A 22,529-nucleotide genomic window follows, 5' to 3' on the forward strand; every position below is an offset into this window, starting at 1 on the left:
ATATAAAGTCAGAATTGTGAGATATAAAGTCGGAATTGTGTGATGTAAAGTCAGAATTGTGTGAAATAAAGTCAGAATTGTGAGATATAAAGTCAGAATTGTGAGATATAAAGTCAGAATTGTGTGATATAAAGTCAGAATTGCTTGATATAAAGTCAGAATTGCGAGTTTATAAAGTCAGAATTGTGAGATATAAAGTCAGAATTGCGAGATATAAAGTTGGAATTGTGTGATATAAAGTCAGAATTGTGTGATATAAAGTCAGAATTGTGTGATATAAAGTCAGAATTGTGATATAAAGTCAGAATTGTGTGATATAAAGTCAGAATTGTGTGATATAAAGTCAGAATTGTGAGATATAAAGTCAGAATTGCGAGTTATAAAGTCAGAATTGTGTGATATAAAGTCAGAATTGCGAGTTATAAAGTCAGAATTGTGTGACATAAAGTCAGAATTGTGTGATATAAAGTCAGAATTGCTTGATATAAAGTCAGAATTGCTTGATATAAAGTCACAATTGTGTGATATAAAGTCAGAATTGTGAGATATAAAGTCAGAATTGTGAGATATAAAGTCAGAATTGTGATATAAAGTCAGAATTATGAGATATAAAGTCAGAATTGCGAGAAATAAAGTCAGAATTGTGTGATATAAAGTCAGAATTGTGTGATATAAAGTCAGAATTGTGTGACAAAGTCAGAATTGTGTGATATAAAGTCAGAATTGCGAGTTATAAAGTCAGAATTGTGAGATATAAAGTCAGAATTGTGGGATATAAAGTCAGAATTGCGAGTTATAAAGTCAGAATTGTGAGATATAAAGTCAGAATTGTGTGACATAAAGTCAGAATTGTGAATTATAAAGTCAGAATTGTGAATTATAAAGTCAGAATTGTGAGATATAAAGTCAGAATTGTGAGATATAAAGTCAGAATTGTGAGAATTAAAGTCAGAATTGTGATATAAAGTCAGAATTGCGAGATATAAAGTCAGAATTGTGTGATATAAAGTCAGAATTGTGTGACAAAGTCAGAATTGTGAGATATAAAGTCAGAATTGTGTGACAAAGTCAGAATTGTGAGATATAAAGTCAGAATTGTGTGACATAAAGTCAGAATTGTGTGACCTAAAAACATTTTATGAGTTATAAAATCAGAACCGCTTCCATAGAAACGACTTCTCAAACTAGAATAAATGTAGGGCGGGGCTTGATTTTGTCCAAGGGGAATTGATTGGAGGGTTTGCTATTGGTTGTCTTATGTGAGTGACAGGTCCTGTCCTTGCCAGTAAACATCAGAGATGTCGCTGTCAGAGGGAACGATTTTTGTTTAAAGATGAATTAAAAAAATATATATGTTCACTGATGAATCATTTATAATAATGCGATATTCCATAAAAACAAGGAATTCTGATTTCACGGTGACTTTGAAGGCCGCGTTACCCTCAGAGCGGGTTTCTCTCAGTCTCACTATAGCGGGAAACGGAAAACGGGGGGTGGAGTTGGAGTGGAGTGACTTCAGAGCGCTTTGAGTGGAGAGGGGAATCTCTGCCACTCCGGTCCGATCCACTCACGCTGTTCCGGTCAGCTCAAAGACGCTTTAGCTTCATTTGGAACTTTTCGTTCACGAAGAAATATACAAACTAACTTGAGAATTTTGTCAGAAACGTAAGCTACTTGATTAGTAATAACTTGTTTGAGTTCAGTGTTTTATATTAAAAAAAAAACAATCCTACTGTCATTTCTATTTCCGAAGAACAGCGCTCGTGATCTTGCAATATTGCTTAAATAACACAATCCCAAGCCCTAGTGTCATTGAACTATTTCAAGAATCAAGCCCTGAACAAACTGTTCCTTTAAACTTCTCCGTGTGTGTGTGTGTGTGTGTGTGTGTGTGTGTGTGTGTGTGTGTGTGTGTGTGTGTGTGTGTGTGTGTGTGTGTGTGTGTGTGTGTGTGTGTGTGTGTGTGTGTGTGTGTGTGTGTGTGTGTGTGTGTGTGTGTGTGTGTGTGTGTGTGTGTGTGTGTGTGTGTGTGTGTGTGTGTGTGTGTGTGTGTGTGTGTGTGTGTGTGTGTGTGTGTGTGTGTGTGTGTGTGTGTGTGTGTGTGTGTGTGTTGAATGGAGTGTCGTTTTTCAGCGCTTAACTCCTCCTCTGCGTTCTGCTCGTCCAGTACACATACACACACACACACACTCACTCACGCGCTGCTGCGTGCTTGCGCATTCCCCATCAGCAGCTCAACGTACAGGGCAACGGAATCTCTCCGCGTCCAAACACACCGTTTTCAGTGACCGTTGATCTAACATGACGGTTGTAATTCGAAACGTGGAAGAAACGAGCAGCTGATTTGAGGAGGAATCTGCGTTTTACGTGACTAAAACACGTCTTTGGGATAAGAGACTACGGAGGCGCCGCGACCGTTGCAACTTTTGTTCACGCGCGTTTAACTGACGGTTGCGTTTTTTAAAGAAAAAGTCGCTCAACTTTTTGCGCTCGATTTGTTCGGTCATTGTGGAATGTAGAATCGGGGGAAGATACTCTTTCATTAGTGTTTTTGGTAAGTTTGCCAGGACGACAAGCAGCAGAGGACACAGCGCTTCGCTGGAGTTTGCGGAGTTTCTTGCAGGGATACACCGATGAAACTGTAGAGCTTTGTGTGATCACAAAAAATCATGGACAAATTGGATTTAAATTCATGTGTCAAGGATTATTTCTGAAATATCTCGTGTTTTTTGCCCTGCACCGTTCTCGTGCACTTCAGAGTCAACACAAACTCTAGATTTTGTTACCGTTGCAAGACGCTCGTAAACATGCCACAGCTTAACGGAGGCGGAGGGGATGAGTTGGGGGCGAACGATGAAATGATCTCATTCAAAGATGAGGGCGAACAAGAGGACAAAATCTCCGAAAACGTGTCAGCAGAAAGAGATTTAGACGACGTGAAGTCCTCTCTAGTGAATGAGTCGGAAAATAACAGCAGTTCATCGGATTCTGAGGTAAGTCAGACACAACCGCATGTTGACAGACGCATGGATGTGGTTGTTGCCGACGGAAAAATAACTTTTCTGCTGTGTTTTTCTCCGTTCCTCGTCTGTCCTTCAGCAAGCCGAGAGGCGACCTCAACCAAGACCCGATCATGAAAGTTATGAGAAAGCCCGAGAGTATTTCGCTGAAGGTAAGAGCTCTCTGGTTCTATGGCAGTCCGATTTAACAATAATTCTTTAGTTTTTGTTACTAGTAGCCTACTTTAAAATCTCATGGAAGTCATCTAACTCTGAGTAGTATCTTTTCCACTTTACACAGTACTTGTTTTCAAATAGTACAGTGATTATGATAGTTTCAGTATTACCTATTTTTTAGTGCGCATACCAATTCCTAGCAACATTTTAAATCAGTTTTCTAAAAAAAAGTAATAATTTAGACTTTAAGGTAGCTATTTAAACTAATCCTTATATATTACAGGTAAAAATCAACAAACTAGTGAGAGAACACAGTTAAAAATGGGAATAGAAAGTATATACTAATACCCATTTTTATGACACTGGGTAAGTAAATAAGTGGGGAGAATTCAGGGTGATTGGGACATTTTTTGCCATTGAGATGACTTGGGAAAAGTGTCCCAATCAACCTGAATTCTCCCTACTACTGTTTAATGAACAATAGAGCTGGACTTGAGGAACCATTATGAAACATACTAGCTGGAAGTGAATATCTGAAACACAGGTATAGAATTCAATGGTACAAATGTGACATTTATTACCAGAAGCAATTAAATAGTTACTTGTTACTAATGGATACTAGTGTTTAATGAATAGGTACTAATGAAATAAAATGGATTAGTTACAAAAATAAGTATTAGGAGCATTATCAATAATCAGAATAAATGTTAAAACAGCTTGCCATACTTGTTCTTTACTTATGTACTACTGTTTAATGAACAATAGAGCTGGACTAGGTAGCAGAAACCATTACGATACATAGCAGTTGGAAGTGAATATCTGAAACCGAATTCAATGGTAAAAATTTGACATTTATTACCAGTAGCAATGAAATAGTTTTATAAAATAAAATATTGATATTTATAAAATAAAAAAATTTGATTAGTTACAAAAATAAGTACTAGCAGCATTGTCAATAATAGGAATAAATGTTAAAACGGCTTGCCATACTTGTTCTTTACGTAAATGTTTGTCCACACATGGATCCCTAATCATTCCTCTCTCCACTGTAAAGCTTTGAGAAGACAGCAAGATGGAGGATTTTTTAAGAGCCCGCATTATCCAGGCTACCCATTCCTAATGATCCCAGATCTTTCCAATCCTTACCTGTCCAACGGCGCCCTGTCTCCAAGCGCAAGAACGGTGAGTGAACACACTGTCTGTCTCGGTGCATCTCTGGAGGTTTTTAAGAGCCAGTGAGAAACATCATGTTGAGAGTTTAGTGTGGACAGAAACCAACAAGTTTCCTTATAAAGGATCCCTGGTCAACAACTATTTTGAATATTCGCCTTCACTGTCCACAGCCACCAAGTTGAGAGCATGAAAAAAATCTGCCCCTTTTCATGGAAATGGAGTTTTAGCCCTTAAAGATTTAATAGTTCACCATTCATCGTAGACTTGTAATTTCATGTTATTTAAGGAATATGCATGTGGATGTGGATTGCTGAGACTTGATGTCATTTTAGCATTAGTTCAAGTTTGAGGCTATTAAACTGGTTTAATTGGTTTTAATTGTGTACTCTAGCTGTTTGACTTGCATTTGACAGATTTGCATTCATTTATTTTGTGGTTCAAGATATCATGTTCGGCTATCGCCACCGTTTACTGGATCAGATTTGCCAAAATCTTAAAGTGTTTTATGGTGTTTTGGCCTCATTTAGCTAAGGATTCCTCATGTTTGTCTGTGAAATGGTTGGCTAATTGATCTAATACCCAGTGAATCTAATTTAGTGCTGTCTGCCACTGGGCTGTAATTAAGCATTTTCGAGCTGCTTGTTTAGCTTTCTTTAAAATAAGATTAGTCTGTCCGAGAGAAGAGGTCTGTCACACTGAAATTCTATCTGGGTGTTCGCTCGTCTTGTCCGAGGGCTGCAGTTTGCCTATAGATGTGTTTTGAGTTTTGTGTCCGTGTCTGGGAAAGGTTGACTGCCCTTTTAGCCCCAGCATTGGGTCTTTTCAACCCAATTTGCAAAGAACTCAGCAGGCATTCATGTATGGCTTTGCTGTGGTGTTATGCGTCAGCGCTCAGCAGAAAAAGAGAATGAACGGTTGGGTCTTTGCACAGAAAAAAGGAGAACGCCTCAGCTCAGAGTGTTTTTTTTTTGTGGCTATAACGTAAGCCATCTCCCCAAATCAACACGTTTTACAGCCATTGTTTATTCCAAAGCTCAAATCCTCCTGCTTTACTCTGAATCGCAATGTGATTTGATTGGACCCGGCCAAGCGTTTGAACGAAAAGTTGCTTTTCCCCCCCGCCTCCTCCCTCCAGACACTCGCGCAAGTTTTACTTGGCCTCTCCGCTTCTTTTCACTCGTCCGTACGAGCTCTCCCTCCTTCCCAATCCCTTCCATTCAGTTCTTGAGGCGTTAGTCTTACATTGTCATTCTGAGTGAATGCTGATGGCTTCATTGGGATCTCCATAGGCCCTCATTAGCCTAATGGCTGCTCCTTACTGACTAGATGCATAGTAGTGGTGGTACCCAGATCTCTTTTGTTCCTCGGCCTATAGAGTGTTGTTGTGGGAAGAGCCTATTGCTTAAATTATCCTGAAGGAACATGGTTCAGCCCACCCTCAACATCGCCTCGGGCTGTACCTGCAACTCGCAAACTTTTGCAAGATTTCCGTTATGATTCATATACCATGGCCAAGTATTCGCAGAAACGTATAGATGCACCGTTGTATGGGCCAATAATCGGTATCAACTGATAAAAGCTATTATGTTTAAAAACAGTCGACGACAGGATACCATCGGCCCTGATCAATCAAAATGGTGCGGATAATAGTGTCCGACTACAACTCATACTGTGTGTGTGTGAAGAAAATGTCTCACGTTGAATGTAGGGCAAGTTAACGTGACAATAGCACATTAACAGTTCAAAAATAGCTTAATAAAAGCAGGCTCTATTTGACCCGCTGTTTTTTCCCTACACTTCACATTATTTGTAGCACGCCTCTCATCCAATAATCGCAAATATCCCTGTGCTTTGTTACTTCTAAAAAGAAACGGTGTCATCTTTCAAATTCTGTCCATTTTATCACGAAATTCAAACGATAAATGCCCTTTTGACACTCCTAAATGTGACGTGACAGATTGCTTTAGTGCCTCAGTCCGAGTTATCTCTTCCACTTTAATACAAGTTATATCTCGAAAAACATGCTTGAATATCAAAAGGTATGTTGAAAGATGCACTACGACTTTCCGAAATCTGTTTCATGACTCATGTAATCACTTTTCAACCGCGGAAAGATGAACAATAGGTCACTTAACATTGTATTTAGCCTAACGTTACCTCCGGAAAGTCATCCGATGTGCACAGTCTGTTAGTTAGCAATAAAGAAACACTAGAGAGAGGCTTACTTACTGTTAATTATGCATGTATGCTTGAATAAATTTGTCATGAAGACAAGTGCTTATGAAAAATATCTTGTTTTTGGTGTGCAATTAAGTAACATTTGAGTTATTTATTTGTGTGTAATTAGCCGATTCTCTCAGTTGAATAAAATACCTTCGTTGTCAATTGCAACCAATATTATTGTGTACCAAATGAGAGGGTTCTCTGTATAGTTTGCAGCATTATTTGGGAGAGGTTGCTTTTCCCATAAGAAAAATCCAAACTATTGGTATCGGCTGATATCATTCTGAATAATCGGCTGAGAAATTTAGTATCTAGTTCCCATCTTGCTTGACTCGAATGTTGGTGAATTAAGCCAATGTCACGAGCACAGAAGCCCTCTGTTACCGCTAATACAATACGCATTAAAGAGCCAGAGGCTAATATGAGCTTACCAGCGAACATTCAGATGATGTCATTCAGGATAAGGATTATAACTGATTTTAATTTGTTTAGCTGATTGGAGATGGTCAAAAGATTTTGTTCCCACAGAAAATAGCCTCATAACCGAATGCGTTACCTCATCCTGTTTTGAAAAAGAGGCATCTAGCTCTTATCATTCCTCACTCTATTCGAATCGCACAAGTTCATAACCTCCAGATTGGTGCTCGTATTTTATCTGAAAGTTCCTAGAAACAGATCATCCCGGAGTAGGAGATATCTCCGACTCTCGTCCCTAAGCCTATCAGATCTAGCCCAGTGCGTGGACCAAGTAAAACGGGAGGTCATTGAGGCAGATGGGCTTAGCCTGTCAATCGGCACCTCTAGAGCGAGCTGAGCGTCAGACAATGAGTAGTTGGCATACTTCAGATATTTACACACTAATCTTAAGCTCTCTCTCAGACAGCCTCAGTCACAGCTGTCAAAATCACATAAGGACGTTTCCAAACAAAGCTGAAGAACTTGAAGGAGCCCGTCAAAATCAGAATGATCTCCTGTGGTTACGCTCCAACTTTTAAACAAATGCACAAACGTAGAGCGTGTTAGAGAGTAGGAGTAAAAAGTGTTTTTCATTCAGAATTTGAGTAATTTGACAATGTCATCCAGGTGTTCAATAGGTTCAACTGTTTTACGGTAGGCTGAATGTTTTGTGAAGTGGAGAATTTGAGGAACTGAACTGAATATAAAAGAAGAAGGTTCTTTGTCAAGATGAAAGCCATTACACTTTTACCACAGCAGAGAATTTTTTTTCCCAATAGCAATTTTTCTTCTAAAATTATTTTACTGAAAAATGTCAGAAATATTTTGGTCTCTTGCCTTTTATATGATGCACTACATGCATAGTGTTTGTAATTTATATTTATTTTCTTAGCAAACACTCTCCTAACCAAACAACTGTTTGGCTACTGCTGTAAAGCACACAGATCATGTTAGAGGTATCTGAGATTGCACAACACTCAATGCAGGCCATGAATGCCAAAGGGAAGCCTAAAGCCGTCACAAATAGAGTAAACATCTAATCATGTCACTTCTAAACTAATATGTACATTTCTTGTGCTGTTGCTCTGATATCCCTGAGGTGGAATTGAGAAGCTCCCCTGAATTCATAGACTTCATGGAATATTTATAGATTTCCTCTGTTGTGCATAAAAACGGGAAGAAGTCAAGTTGCCAAAGGGAACGTGGAGTTTTGAATACCTGTTTAGGAATACAAATAAACCCATTCTTTAAAGGAGTAGTTCACTTCAGATTTAAAATTTCCTGATGATTTACTCACCCCCACGTCCTCCAAGATGTTCATGTCTTTCTGTCTTCAGTTGAAAAGAGATGTCAAGGTTTTTGAGGAAAACATTCCAGGATTTTTCTCCATATAGTGGACTTCAACTGAAGGTGCAAATTGCCGTTTCAATCCGGCTTCAAGGAGCTCAACACGATCCCAGCCGAGGAAAAAGGCTCTTATCTAACCAAACCATCTGTCATTTTCTAAAGAAAATAAAAATGTCTATACTTTTTAACCACTAATGCTCATCTTAGCTCTGTGATGCGCCACGTTGGAAAGGTTGGAAAGGACGTAGGCGGGTAGGGCGCAAAACTCTCTCGTTTTCAACTTCAAAATAGTCTGACATCGCTGGTTTACCTTTTTTTTTTTTTTTGTAAAGGGCGTTTGATTTAGTCTTTGTAAACATTGTGTCGGTACTTCCGCCTACGTCACACGTGACCTTTCCAACGCGATTACGTAATGCATGAAGTCGTGGGCGCAAGTAGAAGCATTTGTGGTTAAAAATATATCAATTTTTCGCTAGATAAGAGCCTTTTTCCTTGACTGGGATCATGTTGAGCTCTTTGAAGCTGCATTGAAACTGCAATTTGGACCTTCATCCCGTAGGTCCCCTTTGAAGTTCCACTATATGGAGAAAAATCCTGGAATGTTTTCCTCAAAAACCTTCGAGTAAATTTATCAGGATTTTTTTTAAATTCTAAAGTGAACTAATTCTTTAATCGTTCAAGGTTTTACATATTATTGATGAGGTTATTGTTGTTGAGTGGAAAGTTGCATTTTATTTAGTATATGATGGGCTTATGCAATAGGAATTGTGCAATAACCAAATAGTCATTTTAGATGGGTTGGCTAGCTGTAGTCTATTTATTAAGAATTTGGTATAAAATTTGCAATTTTTTGCATATATTTATTCTAGTAAAATTTTTCATTCACATTGTGCTCCTCTCATCTGTTTTTGAACGCCAGAATGTGTTTTATGTAATCACGACAATACTCAAACTGGCCGATTTTTGAAAATGTAGCTTGTCCTTCCTTTTTAGGCATTTATATATCAAAATCTGTTGGTGAAAAGTGGGTGTGTGTTCAGACCTTTACTTTAATTCAAATAACTAACCTTGAATGCAATCGTGAAAGCTGAAGGCCGTCATCACATCAATGAAATAAACTGGTAAAAAGAAGAAAATCGCCACCCCCACCAAAGCCTTAACTTTTCTTTTAAGTGTTTTGTGATCTGCACAAGATTAGCCAAAGCCAATGAGCACTTCATACCTCAATGCTTGCTGTTTGATATTTCACATTTCTGTTCAGCAAGCAGCGAGGACAACCGTCCAGATAACTTTAAAAAGCATTGTGTAGAAGAAAACCGAGCTTGGAGAAAAAGAGCTGAAAAGGAGACAGAAATAAGTGGAAGATGGAAAGAAACCGAGGTATGAAGTGACAGAAGGGAAAGATGTGGGGAAATGCAGGCGTGCAGATTTCCCATAATTGATTTAGGGTCTGCTCGGAGCTGACATTCCTCAATAATCCAGTGGGACTGTTTTTAAGGATTGAGTGTGTCGGCCAACCAGCTCTACTCTTCTCAGTGCTTGTCACCTGAGGTGAATGCTCAAGCTTGGCCTGAGGGATCGTCTGCTAGGGAATAGAGAGAACTCCATACATTGAGTATTCAGGGTATATTTACAATGCATTTGTTGGCGAAATATAACATTTAAGCCACATTGTGAATACTTTCATTTGGTGTGGCAAAATAAATACTTTCATATTTATATGCCTGCAGAAAATATTGCAGGCATATTGAACTTTGGTGCTGACTTGGGCGAAATGAGTTTGAATCCAGCTCGCAACATGTAACAAAAGCTAAAAACAAAAGATAATCTCATAACAGTCGTCGTCCTCCTGTTTTACAACCTGTTCCCTTTTCAAGCCACAGCAATGCCTCTATTCATTTCAATGACAGGTTTTGACATGTAACGTGTTGTAAACGTACTGAACGCATTCAATCCTAAATGTTTTTCAAGGGCCTGTGGCGGTTTCTAACATTGTATTTTAATGCACATTTACACGCTGAAATGATTTTCTGGTCAAGTCTTCAGTCTCCTGGAAAAACCATTGAAGCACATGGTCGTAATCGGTTTTCAGACTCTTTTTCATTCAATTTCGGTCTCTACCTCCCAGTGCAAAAGCTTTCAGCACAGTCCCGTGTTATTTTAACGCAGTCAGGTTTTGGGACCTCGTGTCTGCAGAACAAGGAACCGAGCGACTCGCCAAACCTTGTAACTGTGGCTTTTGTGTTGCGCCGCCCACACCGGCAAACAAACACACCTCAGTGGAAATGCATTTTAAACTGTTTAGTCTTGTCTTTGGGGGAAGAATAGCACAGGGCAAACTCGCACACAAACACACACTTTTGTAATGCCTGAGCATATCATCATAGCTCATGCCACATGTCTTTTACGGCATTCCAGGCTTGCGCTGGGCATTTTTACACATTTAGGTTTTCTCACTCAGCCAGCAGCTCCTAGCAAATAAAATCTTCGAGACCCGGTTGAGTCAATAGTCCTATTGTGTGTGTGTGTTTATTTTTTTAAATATCCTGTCCTTGTGTGAGTAAACTGTTAGTGTGTGTTCCTACCTGTTCTAAAAAGGAAAGAAAATGCAAGTTGTCGTCGTCATTTACGCACCCTCATGTCGCCCATTTTCTTTTTTCCTCCAAACACAAATAACAGAATGTTCTCTCAGCTCTTCTATATACAATGTAAGTGAATGGAGATGGTTGCTTTCAAACTCCAAAAATGACAGAAAAACACCAGCATTAGTCAGTAGGCTTGGAATATGGCAGGTGTGTCATATATATATATATATATATATATATATATATATATATATATATATATATATATATATATATATATATATATATATATATATATATGACTGTTTTATGATACTTTTATGCTGCTTTTTTCATTTTTGGCCACTTTCACTGTATGGAAAAGAGCAGCGTGAATGTTCTTCTAAATGTCTGCTTTTTTTATTCCATGAAATAAAGTTTACACTGGTTTTGTACTGATACGAGGGTGAGTAATGCCCAGTTTACACCCGGTTTTAAGATGCATTTTGGTCGATTGGATCACAAGTGGACGACGCTAGATACAGGTGTAAATGGGGTTTAAAACGTTTTGAGCTTGTCTACTTTCGACCACTTCCAGAGGTAGTTGAAAACACGTTTGCTTTCCTAGTGTAAACGCTCATGTGATTGAATGTGTTCAAACAGACAATATAAAAGCAGTTGCGGAACTAGACTTTTATACATGGGGTGGCCAAGGCTACTTTAGGGGGTCCATAGACTGTGAAAGAATATCATTTGTAATACAAAATAAATGCTTCTTTCAATAGGATGTGAATTGGAAGTAGTGATCTAAATTTTGGAGTGGCACCCAGGGTGGCCAGTCAGATGTCAGGGGCCACTGGACACCCCTCTGGCTCCGCCACTGCACTAAAGACCCCCTACTCTCCTCCTACTGACCTAACGCGTGAACATTATGGGAAGAGCGCTAGCCAGACGGGATTTAAACTTTGTCGTCTGAAGACCTAAGTTTGGTTTGAAAGTGAAAAACGTCCCAAGCACAATGTTCTCACCATTCCTGATTTCTATCTCTCAATCACAGCATTCGACTGCTCTTGTGTCTGTCGGAGCAGAAACTAAAGCTTATGCTCTTGGTGTGTTTTTCCATCGTATCCGGACACGTTCATAAGTAAATTGTGCAAGTTTATTTTGTCCATTAGATTGAAAGATCTGAAAAAGCCCAAAGACCGTCCCCTCAAAGAAATCAAGTGGTTGAAAGTGGACAAAAGTGAATGGATTAAACACCAGGTGAACTGTCCCTTCATGTCTCCTGCTGCTACAAGTGATGAGTGTATCTGTAACTTCAACAGACTGACCATTATGATTATCGACTAACCGCTTGTGTTTGCTCACCTGTGAGCGAGAGACCTAAAAGGTAGTTGCCAAATGTTCTCTTTGTTGATGCGGCTATCACAACTGTGTAAACAGTCTTGACTGACTTCTACATGTTTCTTCAGCCTTAAAAACGAGCAAATGTCATTTGGTTAACACGTTACCTTTGTCTAAAGGTTCCATGCATTGGATGGAGGTTCATTTGTGTACTCTGCATTTAATATAATCCTGTTTTTGTTCATGCTTTTCAATTTATAAAAAATAAATGGGATCAAAAATGCAGTGTGTAATGTCATGCTGTCTTAAGGCCTTTAATTTTTCGCGGCCCAGGATTTTTTTTTTTTGTTCACTGGTACTTTTTGGACCCTTTGGAAAATCATATTATGGAAAGTTTGTTTTTAGGGTCTACTAGAATAAGTTTTCATGCTCCGACTTTATGAAGCCCCTCCTTCTGAAAAGCATAGTGTGATATGATTGGTTGGGCTGGACTAGTCCTTTATTTTGCATATGCCTTGGGTGGGAATAATTTAAACAAGGAACTTTGTGACATGTTCGTTCCCGGAAGAAAACTCAAGACTACAATGGAGGCATTTCAGGGAGTTCAGAAACAGTGACACTGATATAGAGAAGAACTCCCGCTGGAGGGACTTTTCAGAGCTTTTTCATGCTTAAACTGCAACATTACACACTAAAGAAAGGTGAAGATGTATAAAAGCATAATAGGTCCTCTTTAAGATGGTTGTAAGTCGTTTTTTGGAAAATGGTTGTTTCACGAATAATGATGCCCAATGAATAGGTTGTATTTCTGTCCTTCACGGTTTCATTTTCGACCGACTACTAAGGTGTATTTTTGCGCGTGTGTGTGTATATCTTTTACCTTAGCACTGGCGCGCTGACGTCCTTTGAAAAGAAACTTTTTCAGGGTTTTCTCTGTGACCTTTCGCATTTGTCTCACATTGTTAGATGGCTGGTGAGTTGGGATGTTGAAGGGTCTTGTCAAACATAAACTCACTATAAACCCATCAACCATTCAACTCGTGTCCTAGAAAAACTATGAGTGCATTGCGCGAGCTCTGTACTCTTTGAATTGTGTGAAACACTGCCAGCCTTGGCCTTCCCTCCTCCTTCCTTTCTCTTAGGAGAGCGGGAGTTGGCGTCAACCCCTTCTGCCACCCATAGCTTGCCCATCATCCCTCCCTCTGTTCCGTCCCTGCCATTACATATTCTGTTTATAGCCTTCACTGGCTTTTCAAGAGCAAGGCCCTTCAGGAGAGATTCGACCCCCCGTGAGGACTGGCAAACCAGCCAGCCCTCCTCACGCACACACTCTCGCTACGTTCAGTGACATCAATGAAAAGGCCTTTTGAAGCTGCTTGGGATGAGCATGTGTATAAATGTATTTTTTCATCAATTTATTAATCTGAGGCAGGCGCTTCGGAGTCGGCCAGGTTCAGACAGAAGCGCGGCACTTTGAGGCGCCCATTTTAATTCCGCACTGGGATGTTTTTGACAAGACAAGTTGTTTATCCATCTTTAAAGTTTCTCTCAGACTCTCAGCGGACTGTGGTGCTGATTCCCACTAATATGTTATATGAGGGAATAGGGGAGAGATACAGTAGCTTGATTTATTTATTTATTTATTTTTTTTTTTTTTTTCTTCGCCTGAAACCAGCGGTTCGTAAACAAGTTTGTAATCTGTAGCATTCTTACCCAGGGTAGATGTTTGTCATGTTTGTTGTCTGGAAGACGAAAGTGGTATGTTGATTCTTAAGGTGTGGTCACATTAACCATCGTTCGGTGAATATTTGCAGGTGAAATCCAGTTATATCAATTGTGAGCTGACTTTTTTTCTCAGAGTTGCGAGTTTTAAGAGTTCGCAATTTGGACCAGCGGTTTGTAAACAAGTTTATAAGCAAAATCTGTACCTTTCTTACACAGAGGAGTAGATGTTTGTCATATTATCATTGCATTATCATTGCAATATCATCATTGCCATGTCCATATGACGAAAATGGTATGTTGAATCTTAAGGTGTGGTCACATTTACCATTGTCCGGTGAATTTTTGCTGGTGAAATCCAGTTATATCAATAGGAATCCACATGGAATTTCCCCATGCATATTTACAATCAGGCTCATGTTGGTCATGTGGATTTGTGGTGTTGACCAACAGAAAACAATTTGGTCTAAATTTTGAGCTGACTTGCAATTGGGAGTTATAAATTCAGAATTGTGCGCTGTTTATGTTTTTGGCCTGGTTCCACAGACAGGGTTTAGATTGAGGAAGTCTTAGTTCAATTAGGGCATCTAAGTAGCTTTTATTAACATGCCTTAGAAAAAATCATTACTGGTGTGCATCTTGAGACAAACCCCTGGTTTAAGCTATAGCCTCAGACTAAAATGCATGCTTGAGCTGTTTAAACTGAAAGCAACTTGCACATATACATCTTAAAATATGTCAGTGTCATTGTTTTATCTCACAATTTGGACTTTATAGCTTAAAATTGGGCAATTGGGAGTTTATATCGCGTAATTCTGAGGGGAAAAAAGTGAGATTGCCAGAAGAAGAAAAAAATGACCCAAAGTAATTACCTTTTTAAAAAAAAAGTCAATTCCATGGCGAAAACAAGCTTCCATATCTGTGTGATCTGTGCTTCATACATTCATACACTATTGACAATTCACAGTGGACCTTTTTTTGCCTGTGAAATGTCGCCCAAAATGTTGTTAATGTGACTGCAGCTTAACTATTCACTTGACTCCGTGTTAGTTTTGCTCAGTTTAGGGGAGCTGGCTAAAATCAACATTAGCTCAGCAAATACACCCACTAACCACTATGATCTAACATTAAAAACTACGGCTAAAAACAGGACGAGCGCAAAAGGACGCAGTGACTTTAGAGGGGCCTTCTTCATTACTGTGGGAGTTGATTTGTTAGTTCAGTGTCTATATTTGTTAGCTGGTGGTGTAGTGGGTGCTTTCAAACTGTTTACTTCTTGCTCTCAAAGACCTGGCCCCCGTCTCTCTGATGGAATATTCCAGATGTGTTTCTGCCAACGGTCCGTGGAGACTTTTCTATGAGAATGATGCGTTAATTGAGTGTGATTTGAAGAGTGACACTCCCCTGAATTTTTAGACCCGTCTTAGTCTGGGGTGATGTCATATTTAATGTGACGAACAGAAACTTATGGAGAGATAGTAATAATATCACAAACTAAAATGAGAATTTATTTTCAATGTATTAAAAAATAACAATGTAAATCAATCTTCAAATGATTAATAAATAGACATATTAATACCCAAAGATGTTTTAGTGCTACGTGTAACAAATGGTCTGTATTTAAAGGGACAGTTCACCTCAAAATTAAATTTCTGTCATTATTTACTTGCCCTCAATTTGTTTCAAACCTGTATGAATTTATTTCTTCTGCTGGACACAAAAAAAGATATTTTGACAAACTAAACAGTTGATGGGCCCTATTGACGTCCATAGTATAAAAAGTCAGTAAGTATTTTTTTTTGGTAAACTATCTCTTTAATTAGTTAAAAACGAACCCCCCCCCCCCCCCAAACAAACTTTTGTTTTCAACTAATTAAATATACAATCTCAAATGTCTATTCATGTTTTTATTGTTACATGTTTGAAAAGTTATTTATGATTTGTTACATTTTTTTTACATGACATTACATTGCATTATTTCTTCTCTCCTTCTATTAAAACTGAGCAGTGTTATTTTATTATTATTTATTAGTATTTATTAATGTTTTGAAAACCCTTTTATTTTTATTACTACATTTGTGCTTGTAATTTTTTTTATTTTAAATTTCCATTTAGCTTTAATTTGTATAATTTGAGAATTTTTTTTTAATTAGTTTTCCATCTAATTTTTATATCTAATTTCAGCATTTTTAGTTTTAGATGACAATAACAACACTGGCTATGTGGGAGCCAAACATATGTTCAGTCTTGTCTTTCACCCACATGAGTGTTTTCCATCCACACCCATATAGAATGCATATACCTCTGTAAACAGCCTAAGCTCTAGCTCTATACAATGTGGAAAATGCTTGGGAAAACAATGCAATGCACTTTATGTTGGTCCAGCAAGATATCACAGCTGCTCACAGGTCAAAAATAAAGCTGGTCACAATGAAATATGGGTCTGTTTTTCTGTGCATGCTTGTGGTATTTCAAACTAATACCGTCTTTTCACGTGCCCTTTAAGTATACAAGTATGCATGCATGCACTTATCATATGTCCCACTAATACCCACTTGCCCCTGTAGGCTGTGCGGTATCAGTGGTAGACCAGGCTAAAGCCCCCGACCGGCGGGCCAAGGTTAACCCCCTGTGGCCTGGCGGGGTGTGGGGGTCATCCGTCTCTCTTCGGGGTGATAAGGGCTCTTTGGCTGATTGATAGCAGGGCTCCGCACACCCTCCACCCCCTCGACTACAGCGGGCCCCTCCGGATCATGTGTGGCCCCTCACGTAGAGAACAGGGTTTTATTTCACATTAAGAGCCATCAGTGCTCTTAAAACCAGAACACTAAGTGCTGGAGTGTACGCTAATAAAATCTGATTGTGCAGAAAGAGAGCGAGGGAAGGGGGGGTGCGAGCGGGGGCAACTCCCAACCAGACCTTCATCAGTCTGGTATTCCAAGCAGATGGTTTCAGTTAAAGCTTAGCGGAGAGAGTTGGAAAGAGGAGGCAGAGCGGGGCTGACGTACTGCACAGTTGGTGGGTGGAAGGAGGGAAAAGTGATAGTGATGATAAGGAAATAAGTAAAAGGGAAGGGGGTGAAGGAGAGAAAAAGTGGAGGTGTGGACGGAAGGAATATTAAGCGTAATTGTTTCACAGCTGCATGAAAGAAATTGGATGACAAAGTTGTTTCTAAATTAAAATTTCTAAATATATGTGCACACTTGACATTTTTATACCGTCCTGTATCCCTTTTAGCTGGGATCGGACTGATCTATGTAATTGCTAAGATTAAGTTATAATATGTTGCATAATTTAATTTAAACTACACTACCTACAATCCTGAAGTTTCCAAACACTTTGCATTCCACCAAACAGAGAAGCTGCTGTTACCTTAGAAATGAGATCTATGCCAAAACAGCTTGACAGCGAACTACCACTCCCATGATGCATTGGGTATATCAAATGTTTCCAGCTACTTATCTTCAAGTTTGCTACTTTTATGCTCACCAAAACTGTTTATTTGAACCATAAATACAGTAATGTTGTGAAATATTACAATTTAAAATAAATCAATTTCTATTTTAATATATTGTAAAGTGTAATTTATTTCTTTGATCAAAGATGAATTTTCAGCATCATTATTCCAGTCTTTAATGTCACATAATGTCCCCAGTCTCTGATTTCTGCAAAGTGTGTATGTGAAGTTTTATCTCAAAATACCCCACAGATAATTTTATAGCATGTTAAAATCGTCACTTTTTGAGGGTTAGGGTGAGCAAAAACACAGTTTTTGTGTGTGTCCCTGTAAAGGCAAATGAGCTGGTGCTCCCACCCCCTTTCTAGAAGAGGGCGGAGCTTCAAGAGCTCGTGTTATCAGCTCCGACTACCTCACGCAGACACACTGAAAATGTCAGAAACTGTTCAGTCTTTTATGTTCAAACCGGAGTCGGACAATGATGGAGAGACTCAAGAAGAAGTGACAGCATGTAGAATGAGACGGGACGTTTCTGAATGGTTAGTTGATGAATTTATGAGTTAACTATCTTCAAGTCATTGATTAGCATATTCTGTCATGATAATCTATAAATCGCTGGTGTGGGAACTGTTGTAGGAGAATATCTTCTGCATGAAGAGAGAACAGGGATAGTTTAGTTTAATTACGGTTATAACTTATGTTGTCATCTTGCTTTATGACATGCTATTGCATTTGTGTTCGTACTGTATTACAATAAATGTGAAAGACGGATGACAGCTTGAGCGACTCCCAAATGTGCTCGACTACAACAACTCTTCCTCTTCTCAACATGGCCTTTGTTGTGTGTTCCCGGGGGCGGGGTTTATGTAAATTTTAGGGTTGGTGATGTCATTCGTTGTAGTCCCACCCAGCCTGTTTTTTGTAGTCCTTAAAAAGCGGTTTCTTTCAAAGTAAATATCTCCCGTTGCTTTGAACTTTGAGCTTCGTAACTTTGCAGATGTTGTTTACGCTCAAACAGCAAGATTACACACTAACTAAAGTTTAAAAAAGTCAAATCATAATCAACAACCCCTTTAAAAATTTTGAAATGCTTTTTTTGTTGTTGTAAAACAAGGTTTGTAGAGTTGCTAATGGCATAGTACACTTTTTCATCCTCCCCGCTCGAGTTCTTTCTTTCAGCTCCAATACTGTCATGAAGGAGCAACAGTTTAAGGAAATAATGCATAAACGCAGGCATCTAAAGGTAATTGAGTTTTGTTGCCACCACAGTAACGCAAGAGCACACATTATGTACTACAGGACTGTTCACTTGGAATGCCATGCTATGTTGCTTAGAGTATGTTTCTGACCTAACAAGCCCCAGACCTCTCCTTTCACTACTATCAGCGCTGTCGTATGAATACACGTGGCCCTCTGGCCCCTGGACACAGTCACGTCCAGATGAGGATCTCTGATCACTATCGTATTTGTTTTAAGGCCCTTCCTCGGCCCACAGGTCAGACGGAGGCCATGAAAACACTGGAGAGCCGTGGCACTGATATTCTCCCGCAAAGACAGCTGAAGCACAGCAGTGCCAGCATACTAATGATAAGACGACACCTCCAACATTACACGTTGAAGAAAGAATGAAGCTATTCTTTCCCTCTTGCTTTATTTGTTTTGTCTTGCTCTCGGTATCGTCACAGGATATGCCTCTGTGCTCATGTAGCACCTCCTGAATATCCTGCTCTGTTTTTCCTGCTTCATCCCGACTCCTTCCCCTCCTCTCCGTGCAACTCCAGATGTAAACGATTAGCTTGTTTAACAAGGCGGCTCCAGGCAAGACACTTTGCAACAACAACAGTCCCAAACAGTCGACGGACTTTCTGTGCAGCTTTACAAAGTATCCAATCGGGCTAGTCACCGTTTCCATTGGATCCGTGAGATCACGGGGAACTGGTCACATGGAATGACATCACGGGACTGTTGATTTGATCAAGATTAGGTGTGACTGGGGTGAAATGCATTCAGTTGACTAGAATAGCTCCACTAGACAACATCACTATCAAACTGCCATCACCTCTGGGCAGGTGAAATCCAGACTTATTCTTTGGTGCTTTTACACTTGGTTCGATTGAAACCTTCCCATATCTGCCTCCTGGACCCTAAACCTACCCATCTCCACCCCCTGGATCTGGATCCATCTCCACCCCCTGGATCTGGATCTGGATCCAACTCTTCCCACTTACATATCCCTAAACCTACCCGTCTCCGTCCCCCTGGATCTCATGTTCTGCAGTGAGGTTGCTACTGCAAAAAGCTGAAACCGTTTTAACCTTGTTGTAAGTTATAAGTGACGTAGAAGGCAGCAAAATGCATAGCATTGCTCGCTTCACTTTTTGCCGCTCAACAAAAGACTTGAACATAAGTTAACTAAAAAACTAAACAGAATTCTAAATGTTTTTCTGCTACTTTATTTTGAAAGACGTGCGTGGAAGCTGTTCACACTTCTGTCAGAGTGCCTGTGAAAAACGCCTTGTCCTGATTCAGTATCTGCGCATTCTGCGATCAGATGAGATGTCAAGCTATAGTGTATGTCAGTGTCATTATTCTTTACATCTTTTTTTTTTTTTGTCTCAGAAAACAAACTTTCCTGTCTAAAGCGCAAAAGAAACTATGAACTTGTGATGTCACAAGTCATGAAATAAAAGTAAAGTACAAATAAATCACATAACTGGTACGTTGTGTGTTAGCTGGGAAGGATTTGCATGCAGGTATGATGTTCATTTTATCCAGGAGCAGTTTCCATGTTTCATTACAGTACATGTTAGTATTGTGTATTCACCACGGTAACTTGTTTCCACAACCTCAAATTCAAAATGCCATGTTATCACTTTGTGCTATTTCGTATATTTTTAAATGACTGGTGGCCATACCAACTTAATTGTATTAACAAAATCTAGTTTGGGACTGCTATTTAAAGCCTTACCTTATAGGCCTACTGTTTATTCATCATTATTTGTCATATTCGTTCAATTTATGTGTATGTTAAGTAAAGGGGTGTGTGTCAACAATTTTTGTGAAATAAATTTGCTTTGTTTTTTTTAAACAAATTGAACATGCAAAGCCACTTACAACGCCATCACCCTGATCTCATGGAAAATGTTCAGTTTAATTTATACTGACTGAAAAACTTTGTGCTGTTTTCTAACATTTTGGACTTGAATAAAGAGATAGAATCTGCGCTTAACCTTTTCATGGGCATTTTGTTTTCATATTTAGACCGATATCGTGATGTATCATTATAGGGTTGTCTAGAAATATATTGATTATCGCAGAATTGCTGTATCGTTATATTATCGTTATCGTGAGCCATGTATTGTGCATCATATGGTCACAGTTTGCAGTGCAAACTGCAGTATTAATATTACATGTTTTGTCTATTAGAAATGCATAGTTGACAGTAGTAGCTTGAGTTAGGATGCAGGTGTAAATTTATGTTCATATAAAAAACTGAGACATCTGTTAAAATTGGAACCGCCTCATTTTTATATGGTCAAATTGAAAAATTCTGACTGATTGAGTTTTATTCCAATTAACCATTGGTCATCCATAGTTTTATACATTTAGATCATGATAACCACAGTTAAAACCATCCATATAGCACCAATTCTATATGAATATCCCTCATTTCTGACACAATACCATGGTGCAGTTAGTGTTAGGCTACTGCATTAAAATCCATGGTGGAGATTTGTAGATTGAAAAGCCTTCTGACTAGGGGTGTCGAAATTAATCGTTTCTTCGATGCATCGCGATGTAGACGAGGACGATTCGGTATTGGTTCAGTAATAGACCATAATCGATTATAATGTACTGATGCTTTTCTGCCGTCATTTGTCACGTATGTGCGTTGTCGCGGTAGCATACAAAGGCAGAGGGAGGTGAGACACGAGTGCGAGTAATTAAAAATGCTCCAACTACTTTAAAGACATCTGGGCACATTTTGGCTTTTATGAACAACCTGGTAAGCACGACCTGGAGAAGACGAACGCTGTGTGTAAATCATGTCACGCACAAATAAAATGTGCATGGGGTAATAATACCACTAACTTCAGAAACCACACCATTTTCATCGTGAACTGTTAACGCCTGTCAGTGCCAAGGTGGACCCAGCTCAGCCAAAAATGGATCAAATTATATCAACGTTCCTTTAAAGTTCTTAAAGGGCCTATTTACACCTGGTCAATTCATACAGATCAGATCTCTGATTTATCAAAACGATTTCATTTACATTTGGTCACATAAATGTATCCCCGCAAAACGGATATAAATCCGATCTTCAATTCCCGCACTATATGCAGATTTAATGGAGTTAACGTCACCGAAAACAACAGATATGAGCTGCATTTTATTGATCATCCGCTAATTTCAAGATCAAAGACCACAATAGGAGAGAGCGTGGCAACAGCACTGCTAAGATCATTTGGTTTCGTAACTTTTAGGATATGATTGTATGTTGAGCACCTGCGACTTGCTTTCGGTTTTATTTGTATTTTGGTATTTGGTAGTTTGTGCGCTGTATCGGCAGTGCTGTCATATAACATGTAATATAGCCTATAACGCTCTCACTTTTGTTTTTTAGCATTGTTGGGTAGAGTAAAATGTTTCAACAACTAGATGCATTTAGACTTTAGTTTTGACTTTAATGCGGCCCTGACCACCTCCTGAAGTGTCTTTTAGTATATTGTGTATTTGTTCTAAACGCTCCTGTTGTCTTCTGTGCCCAGATTTTAGTTTTGTTTGATGTTTGATACATTCAAGAAGCGTGTTTTCTTTGAGCAGTTACAATTAAAGGTTCAGTTCATGTAACTGACTGACAAAATTATATACATGAGGATGCAGTGAGTGCATTGTGATGCATCGTGATATCGAACCGAACCGAACCGAATCGATGGCATGATAATCGTAATCGAACCAAACCGTGAGACCAGTGTAGGTTCACACCCTTACTTCTGACTGTATCGTTTATCGTGTTTGTCAGCTCTGTTTCATCTGACTTTAAACTAGTTTAAAATCACAGAGACA

General features: G+C 39.0%; 1 protein-coding gene across 1 annotated transcript in view; it reads left to right on the forward strand.

The window, feature by feature from the left end:
• Positions 1-2,051: 2,051 nt before the first annotated feature.
• tcf7l1b (transcription factor 7 like 1b) overlaps positions 2,052-22,529 on the forward strand; it is a 71,828-nt gene continuing 51,350 nt past the window's right edge. The window contains exons 1-3 of the mRNA XM_079827853.1: positions 2,052-2,993; positions 3,100-3,172; positions 4,231-4,358. Of these exons, the coding sequence (XP_079683979.1) occupies positions 2,808-2,993; positions 3,100-3,172; positions 4,231-4,358 (387 nt within the window). The 5' untranslated portion in view covers positions 2,052-2,807. The remainder of the gene's footprint in view (positions 2,994-3,099; positions 3,173-4,230; positions 4,359-22,529) is intronic.

This window comes from Gobio gobio (assembly GCF_949357685.1).
Source record: "Gobio gobio genome assembly, chromosome: 10".
NCBI classification, from domain to species: Eukaryota; Metazoa; Chordata; class Actinopteri; order Cypriniformes; family Gobionidae; genus Gobio; species Gobio gobio.